At 53.7% G+C, this 20,022-nt stretch overlaps 1 protein-coding gene across 4 annotated transcripts; it reads right to left on the reverse strand.

Annotated features, from left to right (window-relative positions):
• Positions 1 to 11,974: 11,974 nt before the first annotated feature.
• PDCD1 (programmed cell death 1) lies at positions 11,975 to 19,661 on the reverse strand. 4 transcript variants are annotated; one of them, XM_061452192.1, is made up of 7 exons: positions 19,288 to 19,661; positions 17,433 to 17,650; positions 15,413 to 15,757; positions 14,310 to 14,465; positions 13,666 to 13,700; positions 13,241 to 13,287; positions 11,975 to 12,834 (listed from the first exon to the last, which is right to left on the reverse strand). In XM_061452192.1, exons 1-7 carry the CDS (start codon positions 19,308 to 19,310, stop codon positions 12,324 to 12,326), a joined length of 1,335 nt encoding a protein of 444 aa, XP_061308176.1. In that variant the 5' UTR covers positions 19,311 to 19,661; the 3' UTR covers positions 11,975 to 12,323. The 4 variants fall into 4 exon arrangements, with proteins under 4 accessions (XP_061308176.1, XP_061308175.1, XP_061308177.1 ...); XM_061452191.1 differs by lacking the exon at positions 19,288 to 19,661 and having other exon boundaries at positions 17,433 to 17,744; XM_061452194.1 differs by lacking the exon at positions 19,288 to 19,661 and having other exon boundaries at positions 12,720 to 12,834; positions 13,224 to 13,287; positions 17,433 to 17,764.
• Positions 19,662 to 20,022: the final 361 nt, after the last annotated feature.

Here is a 20,022-nt window from a genome sequence, read left to right on the forward strand (position 1 = left end):
GCCCTGAGGCTTTTATTCCAAGAGGAACATTACGTTGTTTGCTAGTCCCTGCCACACGCGCCTGTGCTCCCAGGGGGATTCTCACACCGTCCCTCACCCCAACAGCTGCTCAGCCATGGCCTGCCCAGCTTCATGGGCTGAGACAGACCCCGACCATCCAGGAATACAAACTACAGAAGATGAGATTCTGCCCTTCAATTATTTATAACCTCAGCACTTCACTCAAGATAGGGACAGTGGCAGCAGGAGAGTGCAGCAACCTGTTCTCTGGGAATAGCAATTAAATCTGGGTTCAACTGACATACAGAAAGAATAACAGATATGTTACTTTTGCTTTAAAAAGGGTGAAGAATCAGCCCTTCCCCACTAGATGTTGGCTTGAGTGCATCTTCATAGCAGAGACTCCACAGCAGGCAGATGGGAGCTGAGTTAGGGACATAGCTCTGCCCAGCATCTCTTCTCTGCATCACAGGCTGTGAAAATCCAGCTTGAAATCATGGGCACTGTTTCCTACCATGTGTCTGGATACCGGGCTGGGAGATGGGTTATTGATCCCTATTTTCCTGCAGCACAGAACTGAAATAGCAGCACTGGGCTCCTCTGAGTTGATAGCAGGGAGGAGGGTGGTGGGTCTGGCTCACTTTCTCACAGTCTGCTAACATGTCCAGAGACATCTGAGGGATGAAGGGGAGGAGAGAGAAACACTGAGATCAGGGTATGTTTCCCTGAGCATTAGACCACCAACTATAGGGTCTGAGCCTAGACAGCTCCAAGGCAAAGTAAAAAATATTGCTGCACCATAATAGATCAGTCACAATGCAGACTCTCCTGCGCCTCCCGTCAATAGCTCTGCTGGGAAATCCCCGATGCAAACCCAGCCCTCATCCCCAGCTCATCAAGCTGCTGTGCTGTGAGTGCAAATCCCTCCTGCCCTGCAGCCGCTGTGGCTGACTGCAGGCAGCACTGGGAAAGGGCAACAGAGGAGAGAAGCAAGAGCAAACACCACCATTCGCATTTGCTGGCACCTCACGACCTGCAGGAGTGGTGAGAGCTTCTCCCCAGGGAGATAGGCATGGAGAAAGCCATTTATGAAGCTGGCTCCAGTGAAGGGTCAGCAAAACATCCCTCGGTGAGGTCTGCCTGTGCTTGGCTGCATTTGAAGGCCAGGCTTGAGCTGAGAGTTGGCTGCAGCACAGCCCAACCTTAGATGGACCAGGGGAAGACAGCTGAGGGACAGGCCCAGGCTCTGTGGGGAGAGAGAGCATCGTTCATCCTTCAGCCCCAGTAATGGGCTTACTGTCCCTGCTCCAGCTGATGGGCTGGTGACCACTCAGAATCCTAAGGGACTGAGCCATCAGGGCTTGCTCTGGGCTCCAAAAGTGCCAAGAGCCACAAAAAGCAGCACTTTGAGAGAGACCATTTTACTAAGAAACAAGTGGGAGATGGGCACAAGTGCATGTCAGAGTGCGGTATCCTCGAAGGACTCAAAAAATGAGGGTGTGGTTGAGAAGCCAATGTATGCACAGGAGAGGATGAAGGCTGCATGATGGAGGGACATGCATGCACAGCATGAAGAAACAAGCAGGCAAGCTGGCAGCAGCAGGGAGGGGTCCCGGGGAAAAGCAGCATATACACGCAAAGCCATGGGTGGGGGAGCACAGGATGTGAGCAGAGGGCATTGCAGGGGAGCAGGGAACGGCTCTGCCATTGTAAAAGAGCAGAGAGACCCAAGCTAGAAAATAAGGACCCCTACAGGGATGTGGTCTCCATTAGAGCCGGCTTCCCAGGCGGAGGCAAGGGAGTTCCCCCTCAGAAGCTGAGTGGATGGAGAGGCTGCATCCAGCCAGACATGATGACTGGGGCTGGGAAAACCTCAGCATGGAAAGGAGAGGGCTATGGGCAACGGCAGCAAGAAACTTGGCCGTGTCTCTGCTTCATGACATAACGCCAGCAGGGAGAGGGCGGGCTGCTCCCAGCGCAGAGAGCCACACAGGAGGGAAGGGAGTTGGTCCAGGCTGCAGGATCAGCCTCCTCCTTCCACAGCAGAGCCACTCAGACACAGCCACCTTAAGCAAGGAGAGACAGAAAGACAGGTCCATTTAGACACGAGACCCTCTGGGTCCCAAGCTCTCCCTCAGCTACTGTTCCTCTGCTCAAAATGGTCCAGGCATCACTGATACTCTCTAACGGGGACAGGTCATGCTGACTCTCCTTCCTGGGGAAGTCCCTGCTGGTGGCACCAAGCTGGTCCCCAGCCCTGCTGCTGAGGCACCACTTTCCCCCCAGCAAGAGCTGGGGATCTGTAAAGGTCTGAGACCCCGTGCTTTGCATCATGTGTGCATCTCCAGTGCTGTGAGACTGGAAAATCACAGTGAGAGACCAATTTATCCACAGACCAGGACTGTACCCACGTAGGAAATGATTTGGGGGAACCAAGCTACAGGCAAACAGCTGGGCAAAAGGATGGCAGGGAGGGTATCCTCCACCTGGGGAATGCTGGCGAATTCCGGCGCCGGCGGTCCAGCGCTTCTAGTGTAGTGCCGGAGATCTCGCAGCTCCATCTGCTGGCTTAATGGCCAGTGCTGCAGAGGCTGCAGAGAAGGTAAGGGGCCGGGGAAAGGGAGAATTGGCGGAATTAGCGGGACAGAGAGCTTGAGAAACAAAACCCACACGGCCCCTGGATTACACGGGAGTTTATTCTTGCTTTCATCTTTTTAACCAATAGCCTGCAGGTTGCATATATGAAAATAGAGGAGAAACTTACACTAGCAAAAAAGAAAACCCACAGTGAGCACTGTAAAGGCTTGATGCTATGCAAGCTGCACAGGTGATGCTGGGTTTGGTTGTTGCCTTTCCTTCAGCCCATTTTTTTTCATCAGTTCAGTCATGAAATCTTTTTCTGTCATGCCCATCTTCAGCATCAAATAATTTTCAAAGTCAGGCATTCACAACTTCTCTGGGCAACTTGTTCCAGTGTCTCACCACCCTTACAGTAACAGCTAATGTAAATCTACCCCTTTTCAGTTTAAAAGCATTACCCTCAGTCCCACCATGATACTGCCTAATAAGGAGTCCCCTTGTAAAAGCTCAACACCCAGATTTTTCTGGAGGATAAAGCAATCTCCTGACCCCTGGTGACACTCAGTGCACAGGGACAGGGCAGATGCTGCTGTACACAGCTCACAGGAGGCAGTACCAGTGACTACGGGCACCAGCTCCCCATGGCTTTGCTGCAGACCTCCAGCTGTAGGTGCCCCTAAGCTCCTAAGGCAGGGGAGAATGGGGATGTGCTTCCCTGGCAGCTAAGCCCACATGGTAGGTAAAGTCAGCCCTCAGCTTCTCTCCATGTATCTAAAAAGGGCTTTGGAGAAATTAAAAAGCACAAATGCATCTTTGAACTAAGGAGAAAGGGCTTGTTTTATTCTTGCAAGTACATTTGTCCTTTGCATTGGGCAGCTGAGAGTCATCCTTATGCAAAATGTCTCATGAGAAACCGTCAGATCCACCAGGCTCCCTGAGGCTGTGGGATGAGGTGCCTGGCTGAGGCACCCCACTGTGTCCCCATGTCTCCAGGAGCTGGGGAAGTTGACTTTGGGTACCCAGCTTTCCAGGCACTCCAACAGGTACCTAGCCATCACCCCAGTTCCTCTTTGCAAGCTCCCATGACTTCTAGATGAAATAAAACAGGACAAAGAGGAGTACTGCCAGAATACAGAGCAAGGAGCTGCCAATGAAGCAGCAGCATTTCCAAGAGAAGCTGCTGTTGAAGTGTGAGGGGTGGTGGATTGGAATTACATAAGGCCTCATAAGGGTGTGATGTGTCCTGGCCTTGTCCGCATCCATCAAGGGCTTCCAGGCATTCGACGCCGGGTCCAGCCGTGTCTCACTGCAAATGTCGAGCTGGCATCCCCTAGCAGTGGGCATTGTCGTGCGGCCCTGTCACCAGCGCATCCAGCACAACTTCCAGGAGGTCAGAGGGCTGAACTCACACTCAGCAGTACTTGAGGATCCTAGCACAGCATTGTGCAGAAGCATCTCCACAGTCTCCAGGCTGAATTCAGGCTCCTCCAGCACGCAAGCCTGGTGGAAGGCTTGCATCCACACCGTGCCCCAGCCCTGGCACTGGTGCATGTGGAACAGGATGTGCACTTTGGCCAAAGACCACTCATGAAAGCACTGGGAGCACCAAAACCTGCCAGGGCACAGAGAAGATCAGCTAATGTTAGGTTCCCTGTGCTGAGCCAGCGGCTTCCCATGCAGTCAGCAGGGACCAGGGCAGCCAGGTCTGATGGATTCATTTCACTCAAGCAAGCTTCACACTGAACTGCCCTCCCCCTAACAGCATGATGCCAGTGTCTGAGGAGTTCAACACAGATGTGAGCTCAGGGCTGGCCCGAGCATTAAAGATTTTAGGAGCCAGGCTGACTGCCAGCACCACCCTGGTCCCATTTTTTAGCCCATCCCGGCCCCATTCCGAGGAGCAGGGGTCCTTGGGGTGGGAAGCACCAGGCCCCTGGTCTGTTTGGTGCTGCAGCCCCTCACCCATACCAGCTCATCACAGCTCAGCGGAAAGCCAACATCAATCTCAAGGCTGGGGAAGTGGAAAAAGAAGACAAATAGAAGGAAGGTGTGGGTGGAGGCTGCAGGGCAGGTGAGGAGATGTCTTGAGGAACCAAAAGGTGTGCAATCCGCAACTCTTTGTCTTGCACAACCTGCATGGGAACTGCAGCCCAGGTCTCTGTTTGCTGCCACCTGGTCAGGGTGGCTGGTTGATGCCCAGGGTCTTTCCTGGGGTACAAATGTTTGGGGTGGAGCCTCTCATCAGCAATGCAGATCTCTCTGCTGTGTGACCTTGCAGCCTGGTGCAGGGACTGCTGAGGCATCGCTCCCATGTCCCAGCAGGCAGAGGCTATTCTCATCCTCTGGGTGCAAACACAGATTTGTTTTGAGTGTGGTATAACTACCTCTGCTCACTGGAGGAGATCTTTGTATCTTGACACCAACATGGGGAAACTCTGGCCAAATACCAGCTGCCCTTTGGCCCTGTGGAGCCTCTGCTCTCTCCTCCCTTCCAATTACCGTGATTTTTTCCAGTTTAGCAATAATCCACCAAGCTTGGAACAAAATGGGACAACCTCTCCCAGCCTCACCCACCTGTAAACTGCCTCTTTTGTGTCAAAAGCTGTTTCCTACAAGCAAACTTTGAGAAAGAGAAAGGTCTGCCATGACAGCCCATTTTCCCTGGTCCTGCTCCAACAGGGACCAAGCCAGCAGCCCCCTACCTCCCAAGAGCATGGCACTGCACAAACTCCTTCCAGCCAGGCTTGAGGGCATGCACCTGCAGGGTATCATCCTTCTGAAGCATCCACAGCTCTGTTAAATTCGTATCTGCAATCTTCTCTGCAAAAATGTCATGCGAGATCCTCATGGTCTCACCTGGAGCTGGGCAAGAAGCAGTGACCAAGCCTGCAGTTCAAGCTTGTAGCTTCTGAGTGCTAAGACATGTGTGCAACAGTCTTTTCTCCAAACATACCCTCTTTGCACATCGTATTGGTGCTTGGAGAGGGGAACCTTTGCTCTCACGTGAGCAGCAATGCCCCATCCTGATCCGTGTGACAACAGGCTCTGATGATGCTACACCACATCTTGACCAGGTGGAATGTCCTCCAAAGCAAGGACAAAGGAGGGTTTCACAAAGCCCCACACATGAACTCCCAACCCCGCTGAAGCCGTGTTCTCATGATGTTACTCCATCCGTAGGTAGGCACTGATGTTGAGAGGGAACCGCCTGCCAGGCTGCCTGTGCCTATCACCATCACATGAGCAGGGGTGAACCAGCTGAGACTGTGCCCAGCATAGGAATAAAAGAAGTGAAACCCACCACAAAAACAGAGGATTTGGCTGCTTTACCTCTCTCAATAGTTGCCACCAAATAAAGTCTGGTTCTAACACCTTTCAGCCAACTCAAGCAGAAAAAGGCCTGACATGAAACCGCAGGGTGGAAAGCTGGGGAGGCTGGTACCACATGTAAAACCAAAAAAAGGTGAGGTGTGCTCTGAGCTGGGAGTACTAGAGCTGTCTGTAGCCCTTTGCCCTCCAGCTTACCTCTCTTCAGGTGTGCAGGTCTCCTGGGACATCCCATGGAGAGCAATGCAGGACAGGGAGCAGATTAGATAAGAGGCCAAATGATAACTTCTCTTGAGCTGGAGGAAGATCTGCAGCTTGATAAGGCAAGCTCAGCCTACCATGGAAATTGAGAGCAGCCCTGCAGAGATGGACTTGGGGAACTGGTGGATAAGAAGCTGGACATGAACTGGCAGTGTGCACTCACAGCCCAGAAAGACAACCAGGGTTGGAACTAGAGGGTCTTAAGGTCCTTCCTTTCCAACCCTAACTGTTCTATGATTCTATGGTAGTGAAGCACTGCCACAGGTTGCCCAGGGAGGTGGTAAATGCCTCATCCCTGGAAACATTCAAGGTCAGACTGGATGGGGCTCTGAACAAGCTGATCTAGTTGAAGATGTCCCTTCTTACTGCAGTGGGAGTGGACTAGATAACCTTTAAAGGCCCCTTCCAACCCAAACTGCTCCATGATTCTATGATTCTATAAAGCCATGTCACCTAACGTGAAGCTTTCAGAGGAGACCATCCTATGCATAGAAAGGGCACAAAACTCACGAAAATACCCCCCAAAAAACAGTCACTTCATCCAGGGAATCTGTGGGTTCAGCCCAGCTCTTCCTTCCAGTTGCTGCCACAGGGCGAAGGAATGCTCCCCACGGTGCAGGCACTGTTCCCCCCACTGCCCACCCCAGGGGGCAATATGCTGCCCCTCAGGCACACTCCTCAACAGGAATCTGATGGCATCCCTAGCATGGGGACAGGCCCCTGCCTCCATTCTGGCTGTGATGGAAACCAGTCCCCCGTTACATCATGGCAACGCAGGTCAGATATCGGCTCACAATGTACAAAGCCCTCGCAGTCATCACTGTGACAGAGCCTGAGCTGGTCGCGCTATTAAAGCCTTTGACTTGCTTTTACTGAAGGGACTTTCCCAGAACCACCCACGGAGCTGAAAGTGCTTTTACGTCCTGTTCCACTTCGCACACGCCTCCCGGCGCTGCCCAAGCACCTTGCCCTCTACTGGCACCCACCTGACAGCAAAAGCTGCCCCTGCCGGTCCCCCCACAGCCCGGCATGGACTAGGGACATGGCTGGTTGTGGCTGCTCCGCAGCTGCTGGCTGTGGCTGCTCCGCAGGTGCAGGAGGAAAACACAAGGTGCAGCCCGAGGGGTAATTTCCCTGCTGCTTTCGCACTGCCTGAGGTTATTTTTGAGTGCAGCTCCCACCCCCGGGTGCGCTGCCTGTGTGAAAGGAGGAAGGTTTCCCGAAGCTCTTTCTGCCGTCTGAGCAGCAGGGCGTAACTCTAAACACTTCTCTGCCTTTCACTGCTTGCTCCCTGCCAGGACTTTTCTTCCATTCCGAAGACTCTTCCTGCACTAAGCACACCCAATGCTTTCCCATCAGTCATTCTTTCAGGGAATTTTTGCTCTTTTCTCCAGATCATCAGGGTGAATTTGATTTCTAACCCTTCTCCCAGACGGCCCCTACACCCTCCCTCAATTGCCTGTTGCCTTGACTTGAGCCATGCTTCCCCAGAAAACCCCTGTTTGATGTGTTGCTGTCACACGCTATTAATAACTGCTCATGGGCTACAGCTTCTTGGGTAGCCATCTACCCACAATGGTAGAATTTCCCATTTCCCCTATTTGCTTATAAGAATGTCACATAAGGCAGCACAGAGATAGCATCGCTCCTGCTTTCCCTGTAGTACCCAGCCCTAATGAAGAGAAAATGAGATTGGTTTGACACAGCAGGTTCCTGCTCAACCTATGTTCTCAGCCCCAGCGCTGCCCTCTCAGTGTTTACCGCTTGGTGTCCTTACTAATTTGTTCCAGTGGTTTTCTGGGTGCCGAGGCAGGCTGACTCATCTAGAATTTCTCAGGTCTTCTTTTTTCCCCTTCTTTGAAGCAGATGGTGAATTGGGCATCCGTACCTCCTGGGACACAGCTCCATGGCAGCTCTCTGCATTCCTGTCCCCCTCCAACCTTGCCACTGTTGATGGGTGAATGGTGGTTACCCCATTGTGGTGAAACTCACTGCCTCCAGGGACAAAGCTATGGCTGTAGGTTCCCTTCCAGGCTGGTCTGTCTTCATAGTCAAGCCCTTGGACAAGCTAAACCCAGGACAGTGGGTTCCACTTTTCTCAGGGTGGAGTTGAGGCAAGGAAGATCAGGTCCTTTGGAAATAGGGATATGCCCAAGCTGAACTGTAGAGAGGAGTCATTGCCCCATTGCCCTGGACTGCTGAGGTGGAGAGGGATGCTGGGGAATGGGGAGAGATTTAAGAAAGGAGGTAGATGTGAAGATGTGGTCAGGTATTACCCCACATGGCCTCTTGAGCCTCACAATGGTCCCTCCAGGCATCAGGAGAGAGCTAAGCCCCCTCCAACAAAGCTCTGGCTCAGTGCCACAGGTGGTGGGTTTGGTCTTTGGGGCAGTAGGATGGGCAGGGCCAGGGCTCCTTCCCAGCCCTTGGAACCCCCCACACCAGGATCTGGCCTGCTGGCACCAGCACATCCCACCAAAGGGAGCAGCATATCCCACCAAAGAGAAGAAGAGCGAGAAGGAGAAACCCTGGAGCTGATTCAAAGCAAAACTAAAGAAAGCAAAATGAGGGTGGCAGGAGGAAATGCAGATGTTCTGCAAGCCTTCAGCAGGCTCGGCAACAGGGCGAGGTTCTTAGTAAGACAGGACAGAGGAGATGCAGTGGGCCTGGACCCTTGCGAACACACCAGGGCTGTGCAAGCTGCCGTGGTTAGGGGTCCAGGCAACCTGTCTAGTAGCCCACAGATCATGCCATCAACCCAGGGTCCAAATACTGCAGTACCTCCAGCCCAACCTCTTTGAACCTGAAACACAGGTGAGACCTCCCAGTGACCAGGAGAGTATTTGTAAGTGACCTTACTGCCACATAACCTCCTGCCCCTTCTCCCCCCCAGCCCCAGCATCTGCAATGTCTCATTCTGTAGGGATGGTGCTTTTGCTGCCCCATGGCATAGCTCTCCTTGAAGACACTGCTGCAAGCAGCTCATCAGTTTTCTTGAGACCTGGTTTTTGGGCTCAAGTTTCTTTAAGGGGTGTTTGCTCACATATTGTTCCCAATCACCTTTAATCAAGGCTGGGGTATATAAGGAACCAGGCTGGCTTTCAGCATCTGCTACTTAGGTACAATAGTTTGGGCATGCTGAAGTCATACATCCAGCTTCCTGCAGATGCTGACAGCGATCAGCTCCCTGGGGTCTTCCACCAGCGTCTGGCCCTTCCCCATCACCAAAGACCCCAACATGGGCTGGGGGATGAGCCCAGGTATGATGCCAGGGAGCTGGCAAAGCATTTTGGTACTGGCTGTGGTGGCAGTGCTGGGTGCCTGCAGCTGGAAGAAGCTGCTCTGCCAGAACAGGGCATGCAGGAAACACAGCTGCTTTGGTGCCTGCAGCCACCTACTCAGCTGCACCCAGGTCCTGGGATGGGAGGAGGTGCTGCATATGGATGGGGTGGTTTGGGTGCAGTGTGTCTGCAGAGGTGTGCATTATTTGGCACACAGTAACTGTACAGATCTAGGGGTGTGCGCACACTTCTGTGTTCATTTGTCTGTGCTTTCACATCAGTGTCCATAGCCAGGCTGTGGATACTCGCTCTGGGTTGATACAGAGAAAAATATAATTCAAACCCTTCAGTTTGGCTGCTGTGTGTTTGTGAGCACAAAGCACAGCAAAAGAGGCTGTCACTCGCATCCTCTGTCACTCACACCATGATACTGGTAGGAATGAGGTGAGCAGATCCAAACCTATGTCCTCTGCCTTCTGGCCTTTCAGGAGTCATTCCCAGTGACGGCACATCCTGAGAGCACAGAAGAGTCAGATCCAGGTGCTATTTAATTTTACAGGGCCTTGTTCTTCTCCTGCTTGCACTGCTGTAAGCCTGTCTTCCCAAAATGGGATGATGAGGACAAGGCTGGGACTCTGTGGCACAGGGGTCAGCCCCAGCAGCTGCAGTGCTGCAGGGGGTGAGGTCAAACAAGACAGCCAGATGGTAGGGTTTGCCTGTCTGCTCTGCAGCAAACCTCCTGTCCACAGCCTAAAGCAAAGACCATTGAAACCGTGCCACGCGTGCTCCTCCACAGCCAGCAAAGCAGCTGGATGTACCCCAAAGCCATACCAGGCCCATCAAATCTCAGCCTCTTACTGGTGCAGGCACAGAAAGCCAAAGGACAGTGAGGGTGATGAGGCCCTGGCACAGGTTGCCCAGAGAAGCTGTGGCTGCTCCATCCCTGGCAGTGCTCAAGGCCAGGTTGGACAGGGCTTGGAGCAATCTGGTCTACTGGAAGGTGTCCCTGTCCATGGCAGGGGGGTTGGAACTGGATGATCTTGAGGTCTTTTCCAACTCAAACCATTCTAGGATTCTGTGACTTCAGGTTGTCAGTTCAGCTCCCCCAGAAAACCTGACACAAATTTTAGCATCCTAAGTGCAAATGAGTTTGGGTCTCTGCTTAATTTGGAGTGGAGGGAAGGGCCATAAACCTTCCAATTGGCACAAATAGTGGGCAGCCAACTGGTATGGGTGCAGTGGCAAGCAAAAGCAGAAGGGCTTTGATATGGAGTGAGGGGCAGGGGCAGGGGAAGGAGGAATGTGAAATGATGGAACTAGTAAAGCCAGAACTGGGGACTTCTCAGTAAGGTGAGAGGTAAAAGAGCCTCCTCCAGGTCCCACAGCTGGAGGGAGCAGGACAGGCTGCAGACCTGGCACCTCTGCTGCCTGAGAGGCAGGACGGAAAATATGAAGCAGGACCCACCCTCTCGCTGGTGTCACCTCTGATGGGAAAGCCAAAAGCAAAACTGCTGACTGAGCTCCTGCTTCTCACCCGCTGCAGCCACCTCCTGCCTTGGCTTTCCGGGCGAGCTGAGCCCGGCCGGCTGCAGGTCTCTGCCAGAGCCATCAGGGCAAGGAGTGGAGCTGCTGGCTGGAGAAAAGCCCTGACATGGTGAGCTATGCGTTGGTGTGAACGAATGATGTGGGAGCTACTGCTGGGAGCCTTCAGTAGCACTGGTGACCAAGGGGGGGCCACTGTAACCACTGTCTTGCCCTGAGGAAGGGTGAAAGCCATCCTACACAGATGTTCATCCCATCTGGTCCCCTCTGGAGGTTTCTTGAGGACTTTCCAGCACCCCGCAGGGGACACACTGCAGTGGCTGTCATGCCTCACCACTTCCCCCAGCACCCAGTCTGGCACCCACAGGGCTGCACTGGTTTTATGGGGGATAAAAGGAAATAAAACCTATTGACAGTGCTGCTAAAACATGAGATGCAAGTAACTGCTCTCTGGGTTTTCCGGTCTTGCAGTAGGTCTCTGCTGCCTCCAAAACCACTCCTTACCAGTGTTCCTCCCCTCTCAAGTGGTGTCACTTCTTTCTGTTCTGTTTCTGGCAGGCAGCACAGCCCCAGCATTGCTTTCAAGAGGGATAATGGAAGTTTGGAGCCAGAAAGCTGCACAGAGCACCACGCTGTAAGCTTTGCCTTGGCTTACGGCAGCCAGGCCCATGGCTACCGCAAGGGATGCTCATCCCCAATGGGCTGTGCAAGTGCCCAGAGGTGAGCCTGGTAAGGGGGGACTTGGTTTGCAGCTGCATCCCAGTAACCAGCTCATACAGCAGAGGAAGAAAAAGAGTAGCAGCCTCTCTCTGCATTATAAAGAGCAGCTTCATGGAAGAGCAGCTTGCGTATGGCATGGAGAGGCCCAGAAACCACAACAGATGCTGCCGCCTCCCGGCTCTCACCTGCACGCCGCCAAGAGATGTTATTCGGCTGCCCACACGCCTGCCATCACAAGGCAACAGACTCCCCCTGCATGAAACCCTTTATTCACCCCCTGAGCCATATCCACCTCCCACCTACTGAGGGGAGGGACAAGGGGATATTTCCCCCCCCTTGCAGAGGAGGGAAGTGCCTGGAGGCAGGAGGAGAGCCAGCTGCCCTCTTCCCAGGGTCTTCTTTAAATAGCCGTACAGAAGGCAGTGTCTGCCCTGGGCAAGGAGAATCCCTCAGCCCCGGGCTCCTCTGAGCAGCATCTCCCAGGATCCACTCCCACTTTGGCCTCCAGCATTTCCTCCCACAGTCATGCTTGAGTCAGACCTGGGTGAGGGAAGGAGCGTGTCCACTCCAGAGAATCCCAGGTGGAGGCAGAAAATTGACGCATGCTGTAAATCACCTTTGGGACAGACCTATTGGCATCGCTGATCTGTCACAGCCCCTCCTACCTGCCCTGTGTGAAGAGGTAGCATGAGAAGCCCTGCAGGGACCTTCCTTGTCTCCTGGCACCCACCCAATAGCCATGGTCCCACCAAAGCCAGGACTGTCCAGTGTCAAGTCCAGCAGCATCATCTTTTGCTCCAGTCCTGGCACACTGGACTTTTCCCGTCTACAACCTGTGGTGGGAGTGAGGGGCCAGGGCAGCCTGTCCCTGCCTGCACCCCTCAAGCAAGGAGGGACCCAGCCCTCAGCAGGGCTGGAACTGCAGCTGCCACATCCTCTCGTCTGGGTGTTTCTTCCCCGGCTCTGATGTGACAGGCTTCTCATCTGGGAAGATGATGGTGGCGTATTCGGTCTGGTCAACTGGTGAGGTCTCCGGGGGGACCTGCATGTGCTGGTCACACTGAAACTCCAGCACACCATAGTCCACAGTGGACACAGACACCACAGGGGGCTTCTCTTCCTTCTGCAAGGAAATTCCATTGGGGTGATTCATCATCCAGAGGTACCTGCCATCCCCAGCACAAACCTTCTTTTTACAGCAAGTGCCAAAACCAGCTCTGAAGCATTCCAGGAGGGCAAGGTCAAGAGCAATACAAAGCAGAAAGACACACAGACCTGGGATAGCATTTGCCAAGACAAACTGGACCGTGAGCCTTGGGGTCATTGCTGAGGCCATGTGATCTCAGCTCTCTGCCTTTGCAGGCAGGTTGGGGTCCCTGCTTACCCAGTCATAGAAGGCAGGGTGGCGCTAGGAGCCCTTTTCCCACCTGTCTGAGCTGGCATGGGGTGCATGAGAAGACCACAGGTCTGAGTTTGCTCGGCTCAGAGAGACAGGGAGCAAAGGGGACCTACTCGCCGCCTTCAGCTACCTAATGGGGTTGCAGAGAAGATGGAGCAAGACTCCTCCTGGAGGTGCCTGGCAAAAGAAAGAGAGGAGACAGACACTAGCTGCAGCAAAATAAATTTTAGCTTAATATATTGGGGAGAGAGAGGGGGCAGTGCACATTTCTTCCCATTTTCTACAGCAACGCAATCCACTGTTAAAAGATAAGCCCGCTTCAAGCAATGGTTGAACTAGAGAGGTCCTATCCTATCCCAGTTACTTTAATTTTGTGATGGGCTGTGCTGCAGGTGCAGAAAAGCAATTGTAGCTGTGCAGAAAAGATCAAGCAGCATCAGAGAAGACAGAAGAAGCGAACAGCCTGTAAAAGGCTGATAAAGGGAGGCCCTGCACCCCAGTGATGCCACAACACTCCCCTGAAGCACGGCAGGGCATCCGAGACAGAAAACTCACCGCTGGCGCGTTTTTACTTTGTGGTTTCTGTACATCTGCAAAGTAACACATTCGGTTAGCAGATGCTTTCGTGCCAAGACAGCGGGAGCATCTGAGGCTAACCCAGTCCCCATGTCCTGCAAGAGCACTGGACACCACAACCATTGCACCACACTTTCTTCTTCTCCCTTTGGGGTCTAACACACTGAGCATTACAAAGACAAGTGTGATACCAGCCCAGGGTTTAATTAGGATTAGTGGGGTGCGATTCTTCAGGGGTCACTCCTGGGAAAGCCCCACAGGTGCTCACAGCAGGGAGGTGATGAGAGTGCCAAGGTGCCCATACAAGGTATATGGAAGGGACTCCTACAGCATTAACAGACCACACTAATGAGCAGCGCAGAGCCACACCATGTGGTCTGGGGTCTCTACGAAGGGCAAGCAGGGTCCAAAAGCACCCTTCTCCCCTAGGCATGGAGATACCTGTCCCATGGGGGCATGCTAGAGCTGAGTTTAGCACACTGAACTAGCCCATGTACCCAGCGAGTTGCAGGCATCTGGCTGCCCCAAGGTCCCAGCTGGGCTTTCTGGATTAGCATCACCCATAAGGTCCCCTGGCAGAACCCAGCCCCTCGGCACAGCATGGCCTCTGCAGGGGATCATACCTCCTCTCCTGTATGTGATGGTGAGGTAGCCAAAGATCAGCAGCATAACCACCCCAGCCAGCAACAGGATCCCCAGGAGCATGGCCTTGATATAGTCTGGGGGGTTGCTTTCCTCCGTCTCAGGCTCATCAGTAGTATTCGTCTTCTCAGGGGCTGCTGCAATAGCCATCCAGAAAAGTGGGAACAAGACAGCAAGTCAGGAGTGTAAAATGGGCTCTATAGTCCTTGTGAAAGGCAACCAGGGAACATGGGGGCTGTCCCCTGAAAGGGCTTGGTCCCGGGCAGGCTGCTACAGCCCTGCCATCCCTCCACACCGCTGAGAGCTGGGGTGCAGAGGGCCAGGGCACTGCTCTGCACCCACAGGCAGTCCTGCAGCATGACTCCCTGCCAGGCAGAGCCCATGGAGGACACGGCTTCCACAAGTCTCTCCACTGCTACCATGTGCTCGGGCCAGCACAGCATCAGCTCACGTTGGGAAGAGATGTTGTGAAAGTGACTTCTGCAGTGTTTTTCCTTTTTATAAAAGGTCACCTTCAGCCTCACAAAGCCCCCACATTGCCAGGCAAGAGTATGGCACATCTTGCTGCAAGATCTCAGTCTCCCACTCCATGGGGCCACGACACCCTCCCAGGGCATGGTTTTGCAACAACACTATCTACAATAACTGTTTGAGGGGTCTGAGGTCTGGTCACCATCCCAAACACAATCCCTATCCCCAAAGGGGCTGTTTAGGGTGAAGGCAGCTCCCTATACTTGTCTCCTGCCTCCATGTGTGAGTGGAAGCATCTCCCTATGCCGGTCTCCTGCCACCATCCATGAGTCAGGACTTGCTCCTCTCTACAACATCACTAGCAGAACAACCCTAGTGGGATGGCGCTCTCTGGCCTCAGGACCAGATCCAGCTGCAGTGTGGATATGGGAGGACAGCCAGTGTGGATATGGGAGGACTTGCCTGCATGCAAAGGCAAGGGGAAAAGACAGAGCTGCGCTCCCCTGATCCACAGCAGGTCCTCCCCCAGCAGGGTAGTGTCTGCCTTATGCCCTGGGGCTATAGCATGCTTGAGAGCACCATGTGTCCCCATCAGCTCAGTCCCCAGGCTGACCTGTGACCACCAGCTGGGATCTATTGCTCTCCATCACATTATTGTGTTCAAAGAAGGTGATCAGACCACAGAAGTAGGAGCCTGAGTCGTTCTGGTGGAGGTTCAGGATCTCAAGCTTGAAGGCAGGAGTGTGGTTGGTGAGCAGGTACTTCTCTGTCTTCACCTGGCCGTTGATCTGGCTGATCTGGTGGCCAATCTCAGCGATTTTTTGGGCTTGGCTATGGTTGGTCTCCTTGTACCAATTGAGGCTGTACTCTGAGCTGGACTCGTTCTCCATGGAGATATTGCAGAAGAAGGTGGCTGAGCCACCTGCAGGGAGAGTTAACATTGCTGGGAAGAAGGTCACTGATTGGAAGAGAGGAAACAAGGCACAGACATGGTTACAGCAGGCACAGGTCTCAGGAACAGCTGTACTCCCTGCTGGGAACCAGGAATGCAAGGCCAGTCCACGGCATCATTCTACATTTCAGGGACATCAGCCCTTGTCTCTCCCCTCCCAAGTCTGTGCCTGCCAGCTGAAGGGGGATCCTTGGGAAGTAACTATACCAAGAATTGGTTTCAGCAGAGCAAATTTTGCTCTGGGCTACGTAAAATTAACCCCGAACCAGGGTTCCCCATACCAGGGAAAACAGACCTAGGGTGTTGTATTATTTTTAAATCTATACTGTATGTTAATGTCTGAGTCATCCTTCCTCCAGCTGATTCTGCCTCTGAAAGTGAGCAGAGGGACCGCCGGGACTCAGTCCTGGACTGGGGCAGTACCCTGCAGTGCAGACCATTGTGTGCCCAGCTGCCTGTGGGGTGCTCCAGGTCTGCCCACTGTGCTGGGACACAACATGGGCAGGGGTTGACCAGGGCACTGTATTTGCCATCTCCCACCTGAGACCATCTGAAAGGGCAGAGGAACCTGGAGCTTACAGTAACCATCCCTTTCCAGCTCCTGCCATGTACAGGAGCAGCTAGCCAACCACACCAGGGGGTCCTGTGAACCCACTGGGGTCATCCCACACAGGCAGTGGGGATGCTGCTAACACAGACCAGGCTCACAACATCCCAGCTCAGCCAGCTCCATCCAGCAGGATAAGGCAGCTGCTGCATTAACTTTGGTTTGGAACAATAAAAAGCAAGAAGCATTTTTCATATGGGTTGTCTGACCAAGCAATTCAAACTGCCAGTGGTTTGAAAAGTTCCTGTCATTAAGAAGTTTTTCTCTTTTCAGAAACAGCCACTGATAGGTAGGTGCCCACACTGAGAGATGTAGTTTTTGCAGTGTTTTGGGTTTCTTGTGTTTAACAGAAAATATTCTGCAGGCTTGGGTCTTCTCTTCCTAATGAGTACCATTGCCAGCAACGAGTGAAGCACTTAGAGGACTTCTGAAAGCAGAGATTGGATTTACATGTTTCCCTGCACCCTCTCAGCATCAAAGGTAACATCTGCTCCAAGGGACACCCAGACCTGCACCAACCCTTGGGTCAGAAAACACCCAAAGTGACCATAGAAAGAAATGGGCTGGGAGGAAGTGGGGACAGGGTTTGATGAAACCATGCTCTTGATCGGTCTGCCCAGACGCGCTCCTTCCTCTCTGGCTCCCTTTCCTTTCCAGACTTCACCCTGAGCAAAAGTACATGCAGGACCCTGACTCCCTCAGTCTCAAGTCTAAACCAGGAGGCGCAGCCTGAAACTGTGAGACCCAGAGCAGAAAATCCCAGACCTGGCATGGCACTGGCAAACCCAGAGGCTCAACATCAAACCTCAGACAGAGCAAATTGTGCCCATAGCACATCTCAGGTGCTGGCATCATGGGCTGGCACCCTGTCTCCTTCTCCATCCTTTAACCCTGTTTCTACCCCAAGCATCCCCATTCCACTTGCTTCAGCTACACGTACCCAAAAGGTTTGGGTTTTCTGCCTCCTTGATGCCAGAGCTATTTTTAACTACAAAGCTCCCAGCTCATAGACATTTTCCGCTGACTGTGAATGACACAAGCCGTGTCGCAACCACACCATGCTCCGGTACCTACCCTGGTGGCAGCCAGCCAGCATAGGGCCACAGCAGAGCAGGACAGTGCAGAGCCTGATCAAGGTCACCTCCATGCTGCCCCACGTCATCTTCGAGGTAACCAGAGCCATGGCGAGCCAGTCAGTCTTCTGCCCGGGCAGATGCGCTGTGCCACCCCAACTCTTCTCTGTGCTTCCTTCCCCACAGCGGCGGCTTGTTCTCTGATGTGCACAGCAGGAGCTGGGGTGGAAATGAAACATGCCCATCTCTTCTGCAGAGGGAAACCCATCTGCCTCCCGCCCCCAGCTTCCTCCCCACGGAGGCAGGGATCAGCTGAACCAGTCCTGGCCTCTTCCCCTCCCATGTGCTCCCACATAGGCAGACGGCTGCCAAGCAGAGGGGACAGGCAATTCTGGGGAAATCTCCCACGGATGGAGCAGGCAGGGACCACAGGAGACACCCTCAGCTCCAGCCTGGCTCACAAGTAAAAGGGTGGTCTTGGGTTCACAGGCATCCATGGGTGCTCACATGAAGTGCCCATGGCAGTGTGGTGCTGGGGGGACATGTGGCACTGGGCAGCCAGGCAGGGTCTGAGCAGCCATGGGGTGCCTATTGGCAGCCTGGTCCCACCAGCATACTCTGACCAAGTTCAAACTCCTCTACTCCTGCAATGAAGGGATGGGAGAGGAGGAAGAAGGAGGAGAAAACAGTTTGTTCTTCAAAACTAAGAGACAGGAACTTCAGTGAGAACATCACACCACTTTTCTGATGCACAATGTCCTTCTTCCCCCAACAAGAAGCTTGCCCAATATGTTGGCAAGGTTCCCACTGACACGGTTGAGACCTGGACAAGACCCTGGTCTCCTGCAGCCCTCACTGCTGGGGCACAGAACCACCTCAAAGGATCAAGCATCAGTCCCAAAATGGCTTTAAAGCATCTGGGGTATATAACATGCACAAAAAATTTGGAAGATGAAAAAGCAAGCAATGATCGAACAACTGGGATGGAGCCAGCTGAAGGACAGAGCTGAATGTCCTCAAAGCCCAAGGAAAGCAAAGCTTCCCAAATGAGATGGGGAACACAATTTACCATCAAAAGAGGCTGAAGAAGAGAGACCCACAGGTCCCAAAGATCCCTCCCCTGCTGGTTTAACTGAATTCACATCTGTTGGTCTGACCCAGGCAGGAGAGGAGCAGGCTGGGGCAGGAAGAGGAAATGGTTAATAGTGCTTGCAAATAAACAAGGAGAGCAGTGAGGTCTTTCAGATACTTCTCAGAAATTAGGAAGGCCTGTGCAAACAATTTGCATGAGCACCAGCAGCCCTGGGGTGGTGAGTAAGCAGCGAATAAACGGAGGAATGGAGCGGAGGCACAGAACTGTTCCTTTAGCAAGCGGAAATCTGCAGGGTCTGGGCAGGGTGATGGTGACTGCAATGCAAGGGTGCCACACAGGTATGGCTTGGGGCCACCACCACTTTCGGCATGGCAGCGGGGTGCTGTTCCTGTTCTGCTGGCAGGCAGAGCTCATCCCCAGCTACTAAAGGTACTAAGGGCTCCCATGGACCATCTCTAGCAGATGGTGCTGCTAAAGCCTGTGGAAATCAGGAGATGCTGCTGCTGCTCAGGGTCCCAGCAACCCACCTGTGCTCACAGCAGGTTGGGGCAGGACCTAGCATGAGTTGAGAGGCATCTGTGCATCCCAAGCAAAACTCAAAACCTCCTGCTTCCCAAGTGGCAAGGCCAGGTAGCACCCTGCCCACAGAGGCTCAGTGCCCTCAGTCCTACCACACATGCTGGCATCATCCCAGCAGCAGCATGCTCCACACTGGCACCAGGTGCACCTTCACACTGTTTCCATGTGAAGCTGGGTGACGCACCCAGGGACCTTTCTTAGCAGCATCACCCACTGCAAGTAGGAAGAATCATCACAGAGATTGCTGCACCAAGATAAACAGCGAAGGAAGCAGGATGTCAGTCAGCTTCTCAGGAGGTGGCCATCGCCCAACAGCCCTCCTTGGGACAGTCAGCAGCTGTGGGCAGGGAAAAGGGCACAAGGATGTGACTGGATGGGGGGATATTGGGGAGTGACACTTTTAAGCCTTTCTGGAAGATTTAAGAAGTTCCTGGAAGAAAGGAGCAAGACTGGTCTCTCTGTACTGATGGCTTGGAAGTATGGATCAGAGACAGGAGGGGAGCTCAGGGTGCAGCAGCAACACACAGGCAGGAATTGGGGGAACAGGCTTCTTAACAGAAAAGACTTCAGGCAGCGCCCTCCTAAGCCGGCAGCCACTGCCCCCTGCAGAACCAGGACTCCCTCAGCAAGGCTCCTGAGGCCGGGACACCGCCGCAGCCCCTCTGCATCTCTGGGTACAGGACCCCTGCCCTGCTGGCACCCGGAGCGCTCAGCGACAAGCTCACAGCCACCGCAGCCCATCGAAGCCCGGGCGAGGCAGCAAGCACGGGCTGCGGCCGCAGAGGTTTTGGCGGCAGGAAGGCAGCGCGGAGGCACCCAGCGATGCGCGGCTACCTTCCCCGCCGCTGCCTCTCCCGCTGTGACCTCCCGCCACGCTCACGTCGCGGGCACCCACCCCTCCCGCACCCCGCGGACACGG

This window comes from Pezoporus flaviventris, unplaced genomic scaffold, assembly GCF_033815535.1.
Source record: "Pezoporus flaviventris isolate CSIRO_AGI_PZ_B2104156 unplaced genomic scaffold, CSIRO_AGI_Pfla_v1 ptg000013l, whole genome shotgun sequence".
Lineage (NCBI taxonomy): Eukaryota > Metazoa > Chordata > Aves > Psittaciformes > Psittacidae > Pezoporus > Pezoporus flaviventris.

Excerpts from the sequence above, each read along its gene's own strand:
- PDCD1 (XM_061452191.1), bottom strand. The coding sequence starts at position 17,676 with ATGGGCATGTTTCATTTCCACCCCAGCTCCTGCTGTGCACATCAGAGA. Across the intron at positions 15,758-17,432 it reads GCTGGCTGGCTGCCACCAGG|TGACCTTCTTCCCAGCAATG; the intron begins GTAGGTACCGGA and ends TCTTCCAATCAG. Across the intron at positions 14,466-15,412 it reads ATCCCAGCTGGTGGTCACAG|CAGCCCCTGAGAAGACGAAT; the intron begins GTCAGCCTGGGG and ends TGGCTATTGCAG.